Genomic DNA, 20866 nt, shown 5'->3' on the forward strand with positions numbered 1-20866 from the left:
CTGACCTATCACTCTCACCTTGACCTCTTTCCACCTATCGCATTTCCGAAGCCCCTCCCCAAGTCCCTCCTCCCTACCTTTTATCTTAGCCTGCTGGACAAACTTTCCTCATTCCTGAAGAAGGGCTTATGCCCGAAACGTCGATTCTCCTGTTCCCTGGATGCTGCCTGACCTGCTGCGCTTTTCCAGCAACACATTTCCAGCTCTGATCTCCAGCATCTGCAGACCTCACTTTCTCCTCAAAGATATACACACAAGCCCTTCAAAGTGGCAAGGCAGGTTGAGAAAGTGGTTAAAAAGTCGAAATGATCCTAGATTTTACAATAATCATGTAATACAAAAGCAAGCACATTTTGATGCCACTTTATAAAATGCTGGCTTGGCTGAACTCCATATTGTGGGACCACACACTTTGGGAGGCTTGTGAAATCTTTAGAGATTATCTAGAAAAGATTTACAAGAGTGGTTCCAGGGATGAGGAGCTTTCAGTTACTTTGGAAGATTGGGGAAGCAGGGGTGCTTTCAATGGAGAGAACGTTGAAAGGAATTTGTAGAAGCGCTCAAAATCATGATGGGTCTGAACAGATTAGAGAGTAATTGTTCCAGTCGCGGAAGGGGAGCAAAGCAGAGGAAACCCAGTGTCGGAGAAATTACTTCTACAGGTGAGTGGTTAGGAGTTCAGATGCACCACCTGAAAATTTGGTGGAGGTTATTTTTAATATAAAAGCAAAATACTACGGCTGCTGGAGATCTGATAGAAAAATGTTTCAAGTCTGGTATTACTTTTCTTCAGCTTCCAAAGAGGAATCATTGGAGTCTGCGTTAACTCTGTTTCTGTCTCCACAGACACTGCCAGACCTGCTGAGTTTCTCCAGCACTTCCTGTTTTTCTTGCAAATTTAATCATGGTTTTTAAAAGGGAACTGAGTAAGCACCAGAAAATTAAAATTTGCACGATAATGGAGGACATTTGGGGAATAAGGCAAGCTCATTTGCTCTTGTAGAGAACTGGCTGACTGGCCTATTTCTATCTTTGTAGAAGTATTGAATGCAACATAGAACACAGCTATTAACATAAATCCAGTTCCCAAATATGCAATTATTTGACATGACAAGGGATTTGATTTGGTATTTCTCGTAGGGAGTAATCATAAATATTTGAAGATAATGGAGCATTATTTGAAAACAACTGCAGGATGACGTAGTCTGACTGGGAATGAGCGAATCTGCGACAAGTGGTTCTGTGGTTAAATGTGAAGTAAATATGTTTTGATTGAAACAATAAAAGCTGGCATGTAGTCAAAATAATTTATTTGTGGGGTATAGTGAAAGGTAAGTAGATGTGAAGTATTAACCATTTAAAGTAGGATTGCATGTGATTGCAGATGGCTGCGTTGTCTGCTTGCTGCCAGGATTTGGGATATCCGCTGTGTTCTGGAGAGGAACTGCAGTAGGAAGGAGAGAATAGAAACATAAAATTCTTCCAGTGCAGAAAGATGCCATTTGGTCTATTAAGTCTGCACCAACCCTGCGAAAAGCATCCCACAGATCCTGCCTTCTAACCACGCAATTACTACAGCCAATCCACTTAACCTGCACATCTTTGGACTGTGAGCAGAAAGCAGAGCACCAAGGGAAGGCCACACAGCCACAGGGAGAACATGCAAACTCCACACAGACAGTTGTCCAAGGCTGGAATCAAACCCAGGTCTCTGGCACTATGAGGCAGCAGTGCTAGCCACTGAGCCACCAAGCTAGTCCAGTGGTCGTGGCCTACGATAGGATTAAGGACATAGGTACTACTAGAAAAATGTTCTTCTGAAAAAGTATAAGCAGTTAGGTGCTAAAATAAAAAGCTGAACCTCAAAGATAATAATTTCATTATTACTTGAGCCATGTCGAATTGGCATAGGATGAGTAAGTTTAGAGAAGCTAATATTTGGCTCAAAGGCTCTTGAAAGAGAAGTGAATTCTGGTTCATGCGTCACTGGCACCAATACTGTGGAATCTGGGATCTGTATTATTGAAGCAGTTTACACCCAAATTGTGCTGTGACTGGCAGTTTTGCAAGCTCTTAACTAGGGAAATAGAGAGAGCTTTACATGTAACAAGGGGAGGATGAGGGATCAAGCTGGGCTAAATGTAATAATTCAAGAGAGAGAGTCAAGGTTGGACAGCAACCTACTACTCTGGAAAATGAAGGTCAGAGAATGGCAGATTTTAAAAAAACTATGTAATACAAAGGTAACAAAAAAAAAGTCTGCATATCTGAATGTAAAGTATTCATAACAAAGTAAATGAATTGGTCATGCATGTGATCTGACACCATTGCAGGTAATTGGATGAGGTTAGATTTGAAAATTGTGGGGTCTGTGATATTCAAGAAGAATAGGGAGCTCAGAAGTTAGAGGTGTAGAACTCTTGATTAAAAGATGGTATTGAGACAATAGTTAGTGATAGTCTTAGTTCAGAAGATCAAGCTGTAGAATTGATTTAAATGGAGATAAGAAATTGTTGGCCAAAGAAGTCACTGATAGGAATGATTTACTGCTCATGAACAATAGTCACAACATAAGAAAAAAGTACTGTATACAGGAAGAAATGTTGAGGGATGTCAATATCGTGGATTATATAGCCATCACCTTTTTAAATCCACGCTGATCTACTCTGATCAGCTGAAAACTTTTCAAGCTGTTTTCTGATGCTGTTCTTATAGAATTTAGTAATTTCCCAACAGAGTTTGGATATCTAGTCTATCCTTCCCTGATTTTCCCTCTGTCATCATTGCAAACTGCGCTCTGTAAGATTATTTATCTCCTGTTGGTTGCCTCACTATCTGCTGCAAGCACAGTCTAGCAGCTACGCCCTTTAGCACTCTGCCAGCACAGTCAGAGGTGCAGTTGGTGACAGATGTTGAAGTCCCCCACCCAGAGTACATTCTGTACCCTTGCCACACTCTCTGCTTCTGCAAATTGGTCTAAAAATAGTGAGTGGGAGTGTGCTAATGTGTATTTATCAGAAGATCTCTATGCGCATGCTTGTCCATGAGATTTCTCAGTCTTGCGAGTCAATGCTAGGGCAACTCATTCCCAAATTTTTTTTAACCACTGTATGGTGGGTCTATCCTGCCAGTCAGACAGCATGTACTTAGGAATTGTGATTAGTGATGTCTGAGATGTTGGCTACAAAATATAATTCGGTGAGTATGTCTTCGAAGGCTGTTGCTTGACTCGCCTGTGGGATAGTTTCCCAAATTATTGCACAAGTCCATAAATATTTGTAAAATGGATTTGTGGAATCGTCAGGGCTGGGTTTGCCATTGTCATTTCTGGTGCCTATGCCCATCCAGTTTAGTTCCTTTTAGACATTTTCTTTAGTGGCTCATTAAGCTGACTAACTTATCACACCACTTCGGAGGACAGTTCAGATTCTCCACATCAGGAATCACATGTAAACTGGACCAGGTAGACGACACTAGTGAAGCAGATGGGGATTTTATGACAATCGACTGTGGTTTCATGGTCACCACTGGAGTTCAATTCCATACTTATTTATTTCATGCAATTTCTGACAACTGCCATGCTAGGATTTCAACTCCCGTGCCCCGAGCATTAATCTGGGAATTTGTAGTCAGTGACATTACCGTTAAGCCCCTGCTCTCATCAACATAAGCTGCAAGAACATCAAACCTCTAGAACAATTGCAAGGGCTGTAGTTCTTCCACTTCTAATTTCTTAACCTTTTTAGCTTTCTCGCTCAGAGTCAGACCATTCTGTCCCTGAATACTGACAAAATCAGCTGACCTATCCTTCGGGAACAGAATGTCAAGATACCCTTTGTCAGCTTTGGTGAAGAGTCATGTAGACTCAACATTAGTTTGTGCTCTCTTCATGGATGCTGCCTGACCTGCTGTGAGTTCTAGCAATTTTTGTTTTCAGTCATACTAATGATCCCTGTCCCTGGTACATCTCAGTATTGCTAGCTTGGACTTCAGCTCTTTGACCCTGAGCCGAAACAGGTAATTACAACTGATGTGGTTGCCATGGATGACAGGCATCCATGTACTGTAGTTGCAATACATTGCCTGTATAATCATAGATGATTAGTACTGAAGGAAGCTGATCAGCCAATTGTCTGTGCTGGTGAACACAGGTCTGTTGTCATAATGTTTTACAGCTCTCGCCCTGTAGCCCTAGGACCAGGGGAATGTAAATTAATATCTAAATATTGCTGAAACATTATAACAGTTTCTGACTTGAGCCACCCTTTCCAAACACCCACGTCAGCTCTGCTCTTTACATTCTATCTCTTACCTTAAATCTATGCCCTTTGGTTGTTGATCTCTCGACTCGTGGGAAAAAGGTGCCTTCCTATCTACCCTATCTCTGTCCTTCAGAATCTTCTAACCTCTCTTGGCACCCCTCTCAAACATGACTGCTCCAAGGAAAATAACCACAGCCTATCCAATCTTTACTCACTTTAGAACTCCTGAAGCCGATGCAGCATTCTGGTATATCTCTTCTGCATCCTATAGTACAATTATGTCCTTCCTATACTTCATGGTGACCAGAACTGCACTCAGTTGTGGCCTAAAACCAAGCGTTTTATACAATTCAAGAATAACCTTCCACCTCTTATGTTCTGTGCCTCGGCTAATAAAAGCAAGTATCCCATATGCATTCTTAACCACCTTACCTACCTACCCGGCTACCTTTTAGGAATCTGTGGATATGCACATTGAGGTTCCTCTCACCTTTGGTACTTTCCAGTATCTGACTATTCATAACATAATTCCTTGCCTCCTCAGCCACTCCAAGTATATAAACTGCTCACTTTTCTGTTTGAATTCCACTTGTCACTGCTCTGCCCACCCATCCAATCTGTTGAATGTTCCCCTGCAGTTCATATCTGTTTCCTTACAATGTACCACTGTGTTTTCATGTCAACTGCACAGTTCTTGATCAAACCACCTATATTTAAGTCCAAAACATTAGTGTACAGCACAAACAAGGGACCCAGTGCTGAGTCCTGCAGAACTCCATTGATAATAGAATTCCAGGCACAGAAACATCACTCTACTGTCATCCTCTGCTGGTTGCCTCTTGCCAATTTGAATCCAATGTCTTGGATCCCATGAGGTCTTTCCATCTGACCAGTCTGCATGAGGGACCTTATTAAAAACCTTGCTGAAGTCCAAGTAGACCACATCAAATGCATTACCCTCATCCACACTCATGGTTAGCCCCCTCAGAATTTTGATCAGATTTGTCAAACATGCCTGGTCCTTAACAAATGCATACTAACTATCCCTGATTAATCTGTCTTTCTCCAATTGCAGATATATTCTTTGTCCCTCATTTTTTCCAATTACTTCCCCAAACCGAGGACTAGCCTGTAATTTCCTGTTTATCCCATTTTTTTTTTTTTAATAATGGGACAACATTAGCAATCCTTCAGTCCTCTAGCCCTCACCTATGAGCAGAAATTACTGCCAGGGCCCTTGATATTTTGCCTCCCTCATCAGCCTGGGGTTCATCTCATCCAGTCTGCAGATTTATCCACTTTTAAGCCTGCTGGTACCCCCTCTATTTCTGTTAATTTCTTCTTATAGTTTACAGTCCTTCACGCTGATGTCTTTTCCTGTGTCCTCCTTTTCCATTATGAAGACTGACTTTTAACGTATTCATTGAAAACACCACCCCTATCTTTTAGGTTCATGCACAGATTTCCTTCATGGTCCCTACACCTTTTCCCTAATAACCTTTTAATCTTTACATATGTTTTTCTGAAAACCCTCTTTTCCTTTATTCTACCCACCAATGCTTTCTCATGCCCTCTGTTAGTTTTCCTAATTTCCTTTTAAGGTCCCCCCCCCCCGCATATGCTTTTTGAACTCCTCTACATATTTAGCCCTCAATATCTGCCAAAAGCTTCATCATTTTTCAAACTTAACATGTAGTTTTTGACACCCAGAATTCTCCAGTCTTGGACCCAACCATTCTCTTTACGGGGACATATTTGCCCTGTATTTTTCCTCTTTCCTCTTTGAATGTTTCCCAATGCTCTGACACATTCTTTCTACAAACAGCTGCTCCCAATCCATTTGGACCAAATTTTTTCAGTGAAATTTAACTTTTTGCCCGTATACATGTTTTATAATAAACTATCCTAAATCTATCTATCTATCCTAAATCATTATCTTCATAACGCTCCCTCACTGATATGTCTTCCACCACCTCCAGGCTCATTTCTGAATATTAGGTCTAGAACTGCTCTCTGCGTTTATGGGCTTTCTATGTACTAGTTTAGAAAAATGTTCTTCTGAATGCAGGTTTAATATTTTTGGCCCTCCATTCATTTCACATGAAACTAGCCCACTTAATACTTGGGTGGTTAAAACCTGTATATGGAAGCAGACCCCTTGGTCCAATTTGTCCTCGCTGACCCAGATTTCCCAAACTAAACCAGTTCCATTCGGCTGTATCCCTCTAAACATTTTCTAATTATGTACCTGTCCAAATGTCTTCTAAATGCTGGAATTGTACTTGGCTCTGCCACTTCCTCTGGCAGTTTGTTGCACATACGTACCACCCTCTGTGTGGAAAAAGTTGCCCCTCAGGTCCCTTTAAAATTTTTCCCTTCTCACCATAAATCTATGCTGCCTAGATTTGGATTTCCCTACACTGGGAAAAAGACCTTTGTTAATCACATCTGCGCCTCTCATAAACCTCAATAGGGTCACCCCTCAGCTTCCGATGCTCCAGGAGAAAAAAGTCCCAGCCTTTCCCTATAGCTCAAACCCCCCAGTCTCAGTAACATCCTTGTAAATCTTTTCTGCACCCCCTCCAGTTTAATAATATCCTACTATAGCAGGGCAACCAGAACTGTACGCAGTACTCCAAAAATGACCTTGCCAATGACTTATACAGCTGCAACATGACGATCCAACTCCTATACTCTATCCTCTGACCAATGAAGGCAAGATTGACAAACTTCTCCTCCTTCACCCGGTCTCCCTGTGATGCCACTTTCAAGGAGCTATGTACCTGCACGCTTAGGTATATCTGTTTGGCAACACTCCCTACCATGTGGAAAATCCTATTAGTCACTAATGCCAATTGGGGAACAAAAGCTGTCATCAGGAGTACCATCGGACTTTCCTGAAAATGTAATGACAATCTGGTGAAGTACAGCAGAACTACGAACGTGCTAAACAGTGGAAACTGTATAGTTAAGGACAGGAGCATGTCACTAATATCTGTGATAAGCTAGAAGAACACAAATCTTCTCTAATAGTTTATGGCCACTGTTATGACACTCACTGATCTATCTTTCCCTGGCATATCCGTACTATCCTTTTTGAAAGTGGAACCACATTAGCTGTCCTGCAATCCTCTGTCAGCATCCCTGCCATTACTTACACTTCTCGTAATTTGTTTATGTTTGATTCTGTATCACTCCCTGAATGTTTGGGGGTCCAATGTACACATCGAACAGCATGTTTGCCCCAATGTGTTTTTTACTTCAACCCATGTAGCCTCATTAGGTGATCACTTCTCACCGCTGTCATTGATTCCTTGATCAATATTGCAAATGCCCTACCTTTTGTGCACCCCATTCTGTGTCCCCTACCCATTTACATCTTCATCCTGCTCCTCTCTCATCTGCTCCTTTTCATTCTCCTCCTCTTCTGTCGCCTCCCCTTCGTCTTCTGACTTGCCTCTCTGAATACCCTTTAGCCAGAAATGTTGAGCTGCCAATCCTGGCCATCTTTCAGCCATAGCTATGATGTTCCCATGTTTCTATCTGGCTCAGCTTGTCTGCCTTACTGTTCAGGCTCCTCACATTAAAATAAATTCCATTTAAGAATGCTAAATTCACTTCTTTCTTATCTAGCCTTCCAGACTGTCTCTCTAGCACTTTGACTTCTATTTCCATCACAGCTTCTCCGAACCGGTTGTCAGGATCCCACTCCCCCTTGTCAATCTAGTGTGAATCCATTTCAACAGCATTAACAAACTTCCCTGCAAATGCATTTGTCCTGTATTTGTTCAGATGTAACCTGACCACCTCCCCCAGAAACAGACCCCATGTGTCAGGAATCTAAAGCTGTCTCTCCAATCATCTGCTCTGTCCTACTCCTGTAATGACTACTACATAGCAGTGTTTATTGTAGGCTAATTCAGTTTATTTATAATTAATAAACCCAACGACCACTAATAACGAGCAGGTTTTGACTTCTAAAGCTGTTGGAGGCTGAAGAAAGGTCTGAGAATGGGCACTGATTTACCAAGTGAACCAAATTCCTGATGTCCCACCTGAATGGCAGTTCACTCGGGCATCGTCTTCTCTCCATTGCATTCCTTACTCAGATGTTGAGTTAGAAAGCCACAAATCCAAGTTTTCCAATGAAAAGAAAAAGGGCAACATGTAAACATGGTAAATAGAACCATAAAAACATGTAAAGATGTTGCTGAATTGTGGTAAATGGATTTCAGTGGAGCAAATGCGAGGTTGTCTAGATAGTCCAGAGTGGTAACTCACAAACGATTAAGTCATATAAAGTCCACGATGTTGGTTATAGTACCTTGGCATGGATAGAGAATTGGCTTAGGGGCAGGAAACAGTGAGTGGAGGTAAACGGTTCTTTCTCATGTTGGCGACCTGTGATAAGTGGGGTTCCACACAGATCAGTAGTGTGGCCACAATTGTTTACAATATGTATTAAATACTTGGAGGAAGGAAGTGAATATACTGCAGCCAGATTTGTAGATGATACAAAAATAGGTGGAAGAGCACGGTGGGCGGCATGGTGACACAGTGGTTAGCACTGTTGCCTCACAGCGCCTGAGATCCGGGTTCAATTCCCGCCTCAGGCGACTGACTGTGTGGAGTTTGCATGTACTCCCCGTGTCTGCGTGGGTTTCCTCCGGGTGCTCCGGTTTCCTCCCACAATCCAAAGATGTGCAGGTCAGGTGAATTGGCCATGCTAAATTGCCCGTAGTGTTAGGTAAGGAGTAAATGTAGGGGTATGGGTGAGTTGCGCTTCGGCGGGTCTGTGTGGACTTGTTGGGCCGAAGGGCCTGTTTCCACACTGTAATGTAATCTAAAAAAAGCAGGTTGTAAGAGGGATACAAACAGTTTACATGAGATATTAAATTGTTAAGTAAGCAGGCAACAAGTTGGCAAATGCAGAGTAATGTGGAAAAGCGTGAAGTTATTTATTTCAGAAGGGAGAACGAAAAGAATAGTAGTATTTAAATGGAAAACTGCTGAAAGCTGCAAAGCAAAGGAACTTGAGGGTATTTGCACGAAATACAGAAAGCTAGCACATAGGTGCATCAGGAAGGCACATGCAATATTGGCCCTTTTTTCAACGGGGTTGGAGTATAAGAATAGGGAAGTCTTACTGCGGCGTGGTGGCTCAGTGGTTAGCACTGCTGCCTCACAGTGCCAGGGACCTGGATTCAATTCCCACCTCGGGGAACTGTCTGTGTGGAGTTTGCACATTTTCCCTGTGTCTGCGTGGGTTTCCTCCAGGTGCTTCGGTTTCCTCCCACAGTTCAAAAGATGTGCCAGTTGAGTGAATTGGCCATGCTAAATTGCCTGTAGTGTTAGGTACATTAGTCAGGAGTAAATATAGGGGAATGGGTCTGGATGGGTTACTCTTTGGAGGTTCGGTGTGGACTTGTTGGGCCGAAGGACCTGATTCCACCTGTAGAGAATCTAATCTATTCTTAATCTTACTGCAACTCTACACTGTGCTGGTGAGACCACTGTGAACAGTTTTGCCCCCCTTATTTAAGGAAAGATATCATTTCTTGCATGCAATTCAAAGGAGGTTCACTAGGATGATCCCTGGTACGGAGAGATTGCTTTTTCAGCAAAGGCTAAATAGGTTGGGACGTGAGTTGAGTTTGAGTTGTAAAAATGAGAGCTGATCTCATTGAAACACATAGCACTTATCCTGCCAAGCCCCTAAGGAATCCTGAGAGGATGTTTCCCATCATGGGAAAGTCTATGACCTAAGTGCATGGTCTCAGAATAAAGGGGTGCCAATTTAAGACTGGGACGGGGAGGAATTTCTTCTGAGGGATGAGTATTGTTGGAACTCCCACAGAGAGCTGTTGGGGCAGAGTCCTTGTGTACACTTAAGCCTGAAATAGATTCTTGCTCAATGGAGAAATCAAAGCTTAAGGGGACAAGGCATGCAAAGTGGATGTGAGGAATGTTGGATCAAGCATGATCCTATTGAATGGCAAGCAGGCTCGAGGGGCCGAACGGCCTACCGCTGTTCCTGTTTCTTATTGTCTTTTGGATTCCAAATGATAAGAAGCTGCAAACATTGGAAGTTTATAATTGCCCAAAATTTAAATAACTTTTTCCAGATGATTAAAATGCAAGTGGGTGGAAGTCATGCTGTAACAATGCAAGAATCTAATTAAGCCACACCTGCAGGACTAAGGGTGTAGGATGCCAAGCCTCAAGGAAATACATTGGTCTTGAAAGGAATGCAGAATACGTGTACCAGATTAACTAAGTAAAGATTACACAAACTGGAAGAGAATTTATAAGATAAAATAATCTCTTGATTAAATAATCAGAGCTTACAAGGTATTAGAGGGACCAGATAGGATAGATTGGAATGTGTTGTGCTGACTTGGGGGTATAAGATTTGTTCCCCAAGTCTAAAATTTAAAGTTAGACCTTCCATGAATGATATTGGGTGACATGTCTACATGTAATGGGTAGTAGAGGTTTCAAACTCCATTTCAGGAACACCAATAGATCATAGATCAATTGTTAACTTTAAAAGCGATTGTGGATCAGTGGTGCTGGAAGCACAGCAATTCAGGCAGCATCCGAAAAGCTTCGAAATTGACGTTTATCGCGTTTAAAGCAGAGCCCAGATAGCTCAGTCGGTAGAGCATCAGACTTTTATCGCGTTTAAAAGCGATTGGTAGAGTTGTTTATTAACCAAAGGGATTCGGGTATATGAGACAAAGGTGGCTGTTTGCAACTCAGGCCTAGTTCATTCATGATTTCATTGAGGGCGTAAATAGCCGACTTAGTGCATATAATTAAGTTTATTTGAAGTACTTTAGAATATTATTTCATGTTAAAAACACTATTCATTGCAAATTCATTTATGACATGCACGCACTGATAGAATAATAGCAACATCATTGGGTTACTCGTTTCAATCACTGATCAAGTCTCACGTGGCAGATAGTGGAATTTAAATTCAATTCATCAATAAATCTCTCATTAATAGACATGGAACCACATGATTGAAATTTTTTAAAACAAAGCATCTGGCTCATTAATGCCTTTTAGGGAAAGAGATCTGCTGTCTTTACCTGATTTGGCCCACATGTGACTCTTGATCTACAGCAATGTGGTTGACTTATTTGCTTTCTGAAATGGCTTATCAGTCCACTCATTTCATGGGCAGTTAGGAGTGGGTAACAAACATTGCCTCTGCTTGTGACACTCACATAAGGGCAAACATAGGGGAATCCAATCTGATGGTTTGGAGCAGAAGGACACATCAGATGAGATGCTGAAAAGTTACAGGGAAGTGATGAGTGGCTTCATGATGAGACATGAAGGAAAGACAAAGTCATTGCTGAAGAGAGATTAGATGAAAGAACCACATGGGAGAAACATTAGAGGACAGAAGTGAAGGAGTCTGAGTAAAGGCATTAAATGTGTTTCAGTTAAAAAGGATAAATGTCTTCGTGAAAATGAAATTAGATTCACTTCAGACCCAGAATAGCCGAAACCTGAATTAGCCCTGTAATACTGGTAGCCATCATAAATCCCGAGCTGTGTGTTTATTAGGTTAAACACAGAGACATTAAAGTTCACGGTTTATGTGAACTAGGCCCTGACCTTTGAATGGTACTATGGAGAGATACGAGCATTTTGTTAACTTCAAACTGGCGCTTTGCTCAAGTGAACATGCAACTGAAGTAGCCATTTTTGTAATATCATACGCATAGGCTTGAGGCTATTAGATCAATAGTGACAAGATCAGTCAGCACTTAGCAATTTGCTAATGCTTGCAGTTTGTGTTATTTATGATGTTTTGAAATTAAAAACACAGGAGGCAATTAGCCTTTTTGTATGCACTGGCTGAAAAAGAGCAATCAAACTTAATTCATTTCATAGTTGTGAGTTTGTAGCTTTGGAGGTTACAATATTTGGAATGGATGTGTTTATATATGGGCCTAAGATCTCTGCCTTTTAATACTCTTTCACACAATGAGTTTGAGACTTTCTCCACCTCTTGGTGAAAAAATAAATTCTCTTCAATTCTATCCTAATCTTTTAACAATTACTTTAAACCTGTGCTCCCTGGTAATTTAGTCTCTGCGATCAAATGTCAGTTCTTCCTATCCACTGTACCTTGGCCCCACGTAATATTGTACACTTCAATTAAATCTTCCCTTACCTACCTCTATTCCAAAGAAAGCAAGCCCAATCGATCCGATCTTTCCTTTTGTAGGTAAACTTTTCCACAACTGGCAACATATTTGTTAAGATCCTTTTGTATCCTTTCTTGTCATCACAGTCTGGAATGTAGTGACTAAAGCTGTACGCAGTACTTTGGCTGTGGCCTAGTTAGTGTTTTATGCAGTTCAAGCACAATTTCTCTGCTAAGATACTGTTATGTTCAACAAATTAAAGAAAATAATCCAATGTACATTCTTAAATCAGGTCATAAAATTGCTTAATATGACTTTATAATTTTCCATGTAATATTTATTGTACTTGTATATGCTGTGTTGACTTCTTTTGTTTGCCTTGTGATCAGTTTGAATGAGATACAGAGATGGACAGTAACATTCAACCACCTCCCAAATGGCCTGCTGGTGGGATCAACTAATATTCAGCAAATATTGGGAAATGTATATTGAGGTGACTCAAATAATCGTCCAAATATTAACAACGCTTTCGAGCATGCTTGACACTTTGGGTTGTAGATGCTGTTATACCTGAATTACTGAATTGAAACAGAGAGCAATTACAGCTATAAACTTAACTCTGATTATATTTAATATGTTGAATTCTCACCACTCACTATCTGCATTAAGCTTTCTGAATAAGCTCCCAGGTTTCCTGTGCAACATTTTTCATGTTCTAGAACTGTAAGACATATAAAAGCAACTTCTAACATTGGAATCCCAATTTTCAATAATACGTTGAGACTGAGAATATTATGAAGAATTGTTTTTTGTTTGACTGCTAGAATCTGATATCTTGTGACATCTCATGAATTAATAAATAGCAAAATTAAGTGGCTGGTCTTCAAGTAATACATAAGCACAAATCAAAAATGTTGATTACATTGTAGAATGATCAATGACTGTTGTTGAATGTTTATTGATTCATATGGAATGTCTGTTGTGTGAAAAGTGATCAGACAATTTTTCACCTGACTCGGCTGCCAGAGTGTTGCTTTATTGACAATGAGATCGTACAACTGCATCATATATCAGAAATATGATGCAGTAATGCTGAGTTCCTTTTTTTTTTGCTAAATTTAGTTTTGAAAGTAAGAACTGAACACAGCAAAGGTCATGCAAAGGTTTTTCTATGTTGGGCTACTTATGGTAAGGGTACTGGTGTTGGAGGTTGTAATAGCTAACTAATAGGGTTGGAGAGTTGGGATAACAAAGATACATAGTGGAATGTCAGAAGAATCAGTGCTGGGGCCACAATTATTTACAAAATATATATATTAAAGACTTGGTTAGGAAAGTGAATGTAACATAACCAAGTTTGTGGATGACATAATATTAGGTGGGAATGCAAGTACTGAGAATGACACACAGGGCCTGCAGAGGGATATAGATAAGTTAGGTGAATGAATACGAATTTGGATATAATATGGGAAATTGTAGGATAATGCACATGGCCAGGAAGAATAAAAGAGTTGAATATTGTTTACATGGGGAAAGACTGCAGAAAACTACAGCACAGAGGGATTTGGGAGTCCTCATGCATAAATTATAGAACATTAGCATCCAAGTTCAGGTATTAAAGTCCTCGAGATGTACAGCATATAAACAGACCCTTCGGTCCATCTCGTCCATGCCGACCAGATCTCCCAAAATAATCTAATCCCATTTGCCAGCACTTGGCCCATATCACTCTAGACACTTCCTATTTAGGAACCCATTCAGATACCTTTTTAAATGTTGCAAATGTACCAGCATCTGCCACTTCCTCTGGTAGCTCATTCCATACTCGCACCAAATGGAATTTTGGCCTTCATTTCAAAGAGAATAGAGTATAAAAGTAGAGAAGTTTTGTTGAAAATATACTAGTCAGACCTCATCTAAAAATATAACTGTTTTGGTCCCCTTAACTAGGGAAAGATACACCGGCATTGAGATAATCCAGAGATGGTTCACTTGGCTCATTCCAGGTATGGAGACACTTATGAGGGGAGGTTGAGTTGGTTGCCCCTGCACTCACTGGAATTCAGAAGAATCTTATTGAAACATATGACATTCTTAATGGAGTTGACTGCGTAGCTGCTCAAAGGTTGTTTCTCATTGTGGGATTATCTAGAACCAATGGCATAATCTTAGGGAAAGGGTCACCCAGTAAAGATGAAGAGGAACTTTTTGTTGAGTCGTACAGCACAGAAGCAGACCATTCAGTCCAAGACTTCCATGCTGAACATAATCCTAAATGAAACTAGTCCCACCTGGCTGTTCCTAGCCCATTTCCCTTCAAACTTTTCTTATTCAAGTACAGTGCTTATCCAAATGTCATTGAAATGTTGTAATTATATCCACATACACCACTTCCTCAGGAAGTTTATTCTACCAGCGAACCATCCTCTATGTTAAAAGAAATTGCCCCTCATGTCTTTTTTAAATCTCTCCCATCTTAAAAATGTGCCTCCTAATCTTGAAATCCCCTATCCTAGTGAAAAGGCAACTACCATTAACTTCATCTATACATCTCATTATTTTATAAACTTCTATAAGGTTGCCTCTCAGCATCCTATGCTCCAGTAAAACAAATCGCAACCTATCCAGCCTTTCTTTGTAACTCAAACCTTCCATACCTGGCAACATCCTGGTAAATCTCTTCTGAATCCTTTCTATAACTGGGTGACCAGAATTGGACACAGTATTCCAGAAGAGGCCTTACCAATGTCTTTACAATCTCAACATGACTTCCCAATACACAAAGGACAGAACAATGAAGACAAGCATGCCAAAACCTTTGTGACCATCCTGCCTGTATCTCGGAGGGTAATGAATCTGTGGAATTCTTTATCATGGAGGGCTGTTGAGACTGAGTTAGTAAATAAATTCAAGGCTGAGTTAGACACATTTTTAATTAGGAAGGGAATTACGAATTGTGTTGAAAAGACAGGAAAATAGAGTTGAGGATTATCAGATGAGCCATATGGACTGAATGACTACTTCTGCTCTTATGTCTTATTGTCAATTTGCACACATCAAATATTGAATGTTTCAAGGATTAATATTACCAAAACTCAATGAAATTGTTAGATTTCAGTGAATATATCTTTTGGATTCTTCATGTGTGCCGTTGTCAAGAACAGTAGGCCAATTAGGTCTGATATGAGAAGAAATGTCTTCACCCAGAGAGAGCTGAATTCACTGCCATAGAAAGCATGCAAGGCCAAAACATTGCATGTCAATAGAGCTAAAGAGATTTAATTGATATGGAGGAAAAGTAGGAACAGGCTACGAGTTGGATGATTTGTCATGATCATATTAAATGATGAAGTAAGCTCGAAGGCTAAATTGGCTATTCCTCTTTTCTATTTCTTTTATGATTTTGAGTTTAACTTGTCTTCCCCTTCTTAACAGACCAAATACATCATTAGTCATTTTTAGAGTTTAATTTTGTGCCTCGGAATTTGGGGGTCTGTTTTGTTTACATGAATTTCAATGAGGCATTACAGCCTTTACTTAACGAGCTAGAGAGATTTAACAGTTTAATACATTTATAAAAAGTATGTTGCCTTGTGACACTAATCCATCAATACTGAGAAACAAAATAACCCAGAGGATGGGGCAGTTTGTGGGGAGATATGCCAAGGCAAGGTGACAGTTGAGTTTAGAAAACTTGTATATTTGTTCTGAAGTTTCAAATAGTAGTGAGTTACATTTGCATGTGTCTCTCCACAAGATAACGACAAATGAAGGCATAATTATCCAGTGACAGCAAAGAGAGTCACCAATAAGAAGACTGTTACAACTGTCTCAACCTGAAAATTAACTGGAATCTTTAGTGTGGTGACTGTTCTGAGGTTTTTGTGCTTATAAGGTTATTGTTGGCATAAAAAGGATGGTGTAGTTTGAAGTTGAATCTTTTTCTAATAGAGGAAATTGAGTTTTAGAATTTTTAAAAATTTTACCATTTCTTAAAGCATTGAATACTGTTAAAATCAATTGAGGTGAAATATGTAATGAAATACATATCACATAACAGAATAAATTCAATCTGACCAGAAATAACACAGAACTGTCCTTTTATAACAATTCTTGAACAGTTGAGGGGAAGGAAGTAGCTAATACCTAATACAGATTACATAAGAGTGCATTAACTATATTTATTTACTTCAGTTAATGCAGTTGGGAAACATTTCATAAGTGACACGATCATGGTCACAATAATGGCAGAGGCCTTGTGATCCTCTGGAGAGGTACACCAATGCAATGGAAGTAATAGAAATAGAATAAAGGAAACAATGAAGCATTGTAAGTGTAGGAATAAATGCGTTGTTTGTACTTGCAACCAGCTAAACTGGTAAACTATAGCTGTACAATAGCAGTCTTGCCTCTTTAGTTTTATCAAGTGAATATGCCCTGTTCTTATTGGATTCAAGGGATTTCTCCCAATATACGTTAAAATGAAGCATTAAAGCAATGCATAGCAATAACTTTTGTCCTTCCCACCCTCAGAAAATCTTACCCTCTTGTCAAAATACAGTACACGTTCATGAAAATCTAAGGAAATAATGGAATTACTGAGTTATTTTGACAAGTCAAGTGATGGGTTATTTTTCTGTATTATGGGAGTGGGAGTATGTTCATTTTATGGTTCACCATTATATTGTGGCCTTGATGATGGGAACGTGAAAATCTGTTGAGGGTGTTGCTGACAGGAGACAGATTCCAATCACTTTTTCTGGCGTGATAGAATAATGTTTCCACAATAGTTCATTTAAAAAGCTGAACTGTGAAGAAATAGTGCTGAGCCATGTTTTTATCTGCTGGGAGCTGAGAAGTTAACACTCCATTTGTCAAAGGAGTTTTTGCAATAACTTGATAATGTTATCACATCATGAGTGAATGTTGCTTGGTCTGACCTCACTGGTTGCTAGGATACAAACAATACGCTAAACAATTTTATCTGTTAAAATAAAATAACTGTGAATTGTTTTCTTCATCTGCGCAGTCTTGTTTTATTTATCACACAGAAATGAACAATATTTTCCCATGTTTTGGTCAAAGACAGTATGACCTTGCATCATCACCAGTGTCCGGAAGCCCAGATAAGGACAGGAAAATAATAGAGTACAAGGGAAACAGCTTACTGTAATTATTTGTAGCTTGTCAAGTAAAGCCCTTAGGCCCACTGATTCAAATCTAAGAAATCTGCACATTCCTGCAGACTAACCTTAGCTAACATCAGACAAATATTGCCTATGTTCTCCGACAGTACTGAAATTGCACCAGTTTGTCATGTACTCTGCTTGTAGCCATTGAACAATATTATTTTCTTGCAAATGGTTCCTGGTGAGAATCCCCAAGATGCTCTCTCTGGTATCTGACTTTTGCCCTGTGATTTGTCATGTCCCTTTTGCTATCAGCATACAGTAATTTTAATAGATTCTGATGGTTTGCTTGTGGGATGGAGGAATGTAGATTGTGTCAGCTTTTGCTATATATACATATTGTGCTAAGTCTTCATCACTGAAAGCTCAACATATCAGAATGGATGTAGTTTTCATTCAGAATAGACAACTTCATTTTTGAGAGCTGGTAGCATTCTCTTTAGTATATCCCTTTAATGGTGCTAATGGTATAAAAGGTGAACTTTATCTATGTGTGCATATAATGTCTTTGAAAGGCAATTTTGTAATAAAGAATTTTGTAATTAAAAAAAACAATTATATTGTGTCTAGAGATTTTTGCTCTTTGCTATTGTATCTCATTATTGAAGAGCAATATATAAAGCATGGCAAAGACAACACTGTGTTTCTCCACAGTGCCAGATGCTCGATAATAATGAGTGAAAATGGTAGCAATAGCATTTCAGTATCTTGTTCAAAACACTTTTTTGCCAAGTGATTTTTTTTTGGTGAAGTGGCATTCATGGAATCCCCCATCATCAAAGGCTAAGTCTTTCCACTGAAAAATTTCCAAGAACAAAATGTTTGCCTGTTCTCTTCATTCTTAGGTACCTATTGAAATGGGTGTTGCCCCTCAATAGCTCGATGACTTACAGGAAAGGTAATCGGGCAGCGTTTGAAATAATTTGGGATAGATAGAACGAGGATACCGTAACTGGAAAATAGGAGTAAGGTATAGAAAGGAGTGTGCATTGAATAGAGTATTACTTACTTGAGAATAAAGTATTTCCATATTAGGTTGATGGGGGTTGAAGCTAAGAATAACTTTGAGGATTACAGAAGTGTTCAGAATATATTCGTGTAAGCACATACCTTCAGGGAGCTGCTCCAAACAAGTGAGCTCAGATTGTGCGTGATTGACAGAGGTAAACATTCCCTTCTCTTTCTTATTGACCAATCAGCAACCTTTAACACGTTGACCGCATCATCTTCCTCCAAAGCTGCTCCACCGTCTACCTGTTGGCTAGGCCTGCGCTCATCTGATACCATTAATTATAGCCAGAGTATCACTTGCCGCCCCTTCCCTTTCTGTTCCTACACAGTACTTTCTGGTTCTCCATGCCTGCACTCCAATCTATCCCTGTTTCTCATTTACATGCTACACCTTGCAACATAATGTGAAAGCACAACATAGGCTTTTACATGAACGTTGATGACACTGAGCTCTTGGCTCCCCTTCTGGGACTGTCTACAATCAGAGGGCATAATTACAAAGTAAAGTGTTGCTCAGTTAGGACAGAGGTGAGGAGGGTTTTTTCTTCTCCGACATTTCTTTCTGAAATTATTTACCGCAGTGTGCAGTACTGGCTGGGTCATTCAGTATATTCAAGGCTGAGGTAGACTGACAGATTTTAAATCAGTAAGGTATCAATGGTTATGGGGAAAAAGTGGGAAAGTGAAGTTGACAGTTGTCAGATCAGCCATGATCTAATTGAATGGAGGAACAAATGTGATGGACTAAATGGTCTATGTCTTACGGTTTAAAGTGTGCATTCAACGTCATTCATGCCTCATTAACAAGGTTATTGTGCAAGTACTTCGGAAAACTCCAATATTGTCATTTATTGTGAGGGGAAATTGAAGACAAATCTAAGGACAACATGCTTCATTTTCCAGGCCACTAATGTGACACATTTGAAGTACTATGTACAGTATTGCTCTACAAGGTTAAGGAAGGATATAAATCTATTCGAGAGGTTTCTTGCATGAATACTTGGAATGGATGGATCCTCTGATGAGGAAAGGTTGGACAGACTAAGCTTGTACCCAGTGGAGTGTAGAAGATTAAGAGGCGACTTGATTGAAACAGATAAAATCCTGAGGGGCCTTGACAAGGTAAATAAAGTCATACAACATAGAAATACACCCGTCAGCCCAACTCATCTATGCCTACCATGTGGGGAGAATTGTTCCTCATATGAGAGAATTGAGAACTAGTCATCACTGATTATGAATTTTGAGTTACCCAGATGACACAAAGGTGAGGAGAAATATTGTCTCTTGAGTGTTGAGTCTTAAGAACTCTCTTTCTGAAAAGCTGGTGGAAGCAGAGTCTCTGAATACTTTTAAGACAACAGGTAGATGGATTCTTGTGAAGCGAAGTGCTGAAAGGTTATCAGGGAAATGTGTATTTGAGATTACAATCAGATCAGTCATGACTGTATTGAGTGGGGGAGCAGGCTAGAGGGGATCGAATGGCCTCTTCCTTCTCCTCATTGATATGTTCATATGTACTAACATCACTTAATTCTACTGCTGTAACTCTGCTCTTGTCTAAGCTCATTTGCTGCTGAAACCTTCCTTCATGCCTTTTCTTTGATCTAAGTTTGACTATTCCTCATTTCCTCCAGATTCTACCCTACTTAAAACTGATGTTATTCAAAACTCTGCTATCTATGGCTTATCTCCTATCAGTTCCTGTCCTTATCACTCTTCTGTTCAATGACCTATGTTGGCTGCCCATTGCTTAACATCTTGTTAGCAAAATTCTCATGGTTGTTTTCAGTTTCCTCTATGACCTTGCTCTTCCACATTTCTGTAATCTCCCAGCCCCACAACCTTCAGATTTCAGCAAACTTTAATCAGTCCACTATCGATGGCTGTGCCAACAATTGCCTAGATCTGTTTCAAGAATTAGTATAAGCACAGGCCTAGTAACTACAGGCTGGTCACTTTAACATCAGTGGTGTAGGTTTTTGAAAGAATCATCAGGAATAGTAAAAGTTAAACATTTGAAGGTTTTAGTTAACTAGGAGCGCTAGCCCAGATTTGTGAAACTAGATTGTGTTTGACTCATCTAATTTTTTTAAAGTAACAAAGATGGTTAATAGGAAGCAAAGTGTATAAAAGGATGATTAATAAATTGAGACTCTGTTAAAACTGGAGCTGGGTTTTGTAGGGTTTTTCTGATCAGAAGACGAAAATGAGGACATGATACTTTGTAATTTGA

The 20866-nt window shown here is 39.8% G+C and overlaps 1 protein-coding gene across 2 annotated transcripts in view; it reads left to right on the forward strand.

Moving 5' to 3' along the window:
* Window positions 1–20866, forward strand: part of snx24 (sorting nexin 24) — a 166738-nt gene that overhangs the window by 12515 nt on the left and 133357 nt on the right. The window contains exon 1 of one of the 2 annotated variants that reach the window (XM_043711723.1): window positions 3151–3198. The exons of the other annotated variant lie outside the window; for it this stretch is intronic. Within the exon in view, the coding sequence (XP_043567658.1) occupies window positions 3166–3198 (33 nt within the window). The 5' untranslated portion in view covers window positions 3151–3165. Of the gene's footprint in view, window positions 1–3150; window positions 3199–20866 lie in introns of those variants that run through there. 2 annotated transcript variants of the gene reach the window in all.

The sequence above is a fragment of the Chiloscyllium plagiosum genome, chromosome 2 (genome assembly GCF_004010195.1).
Source record: "Chiloscyllium plagiosum isolate BGI_BamShark_2017 chromosome 2, ASM401019v2, whole genome shotgun sequence".
Lineage (NCBI taxonomy): Eukaryota > Metazoa > Chordata > Chondrichthyes > Orectolobiformes > Hemiscylliidae > Chiloscyllium > Chiloscyllium plagiosum.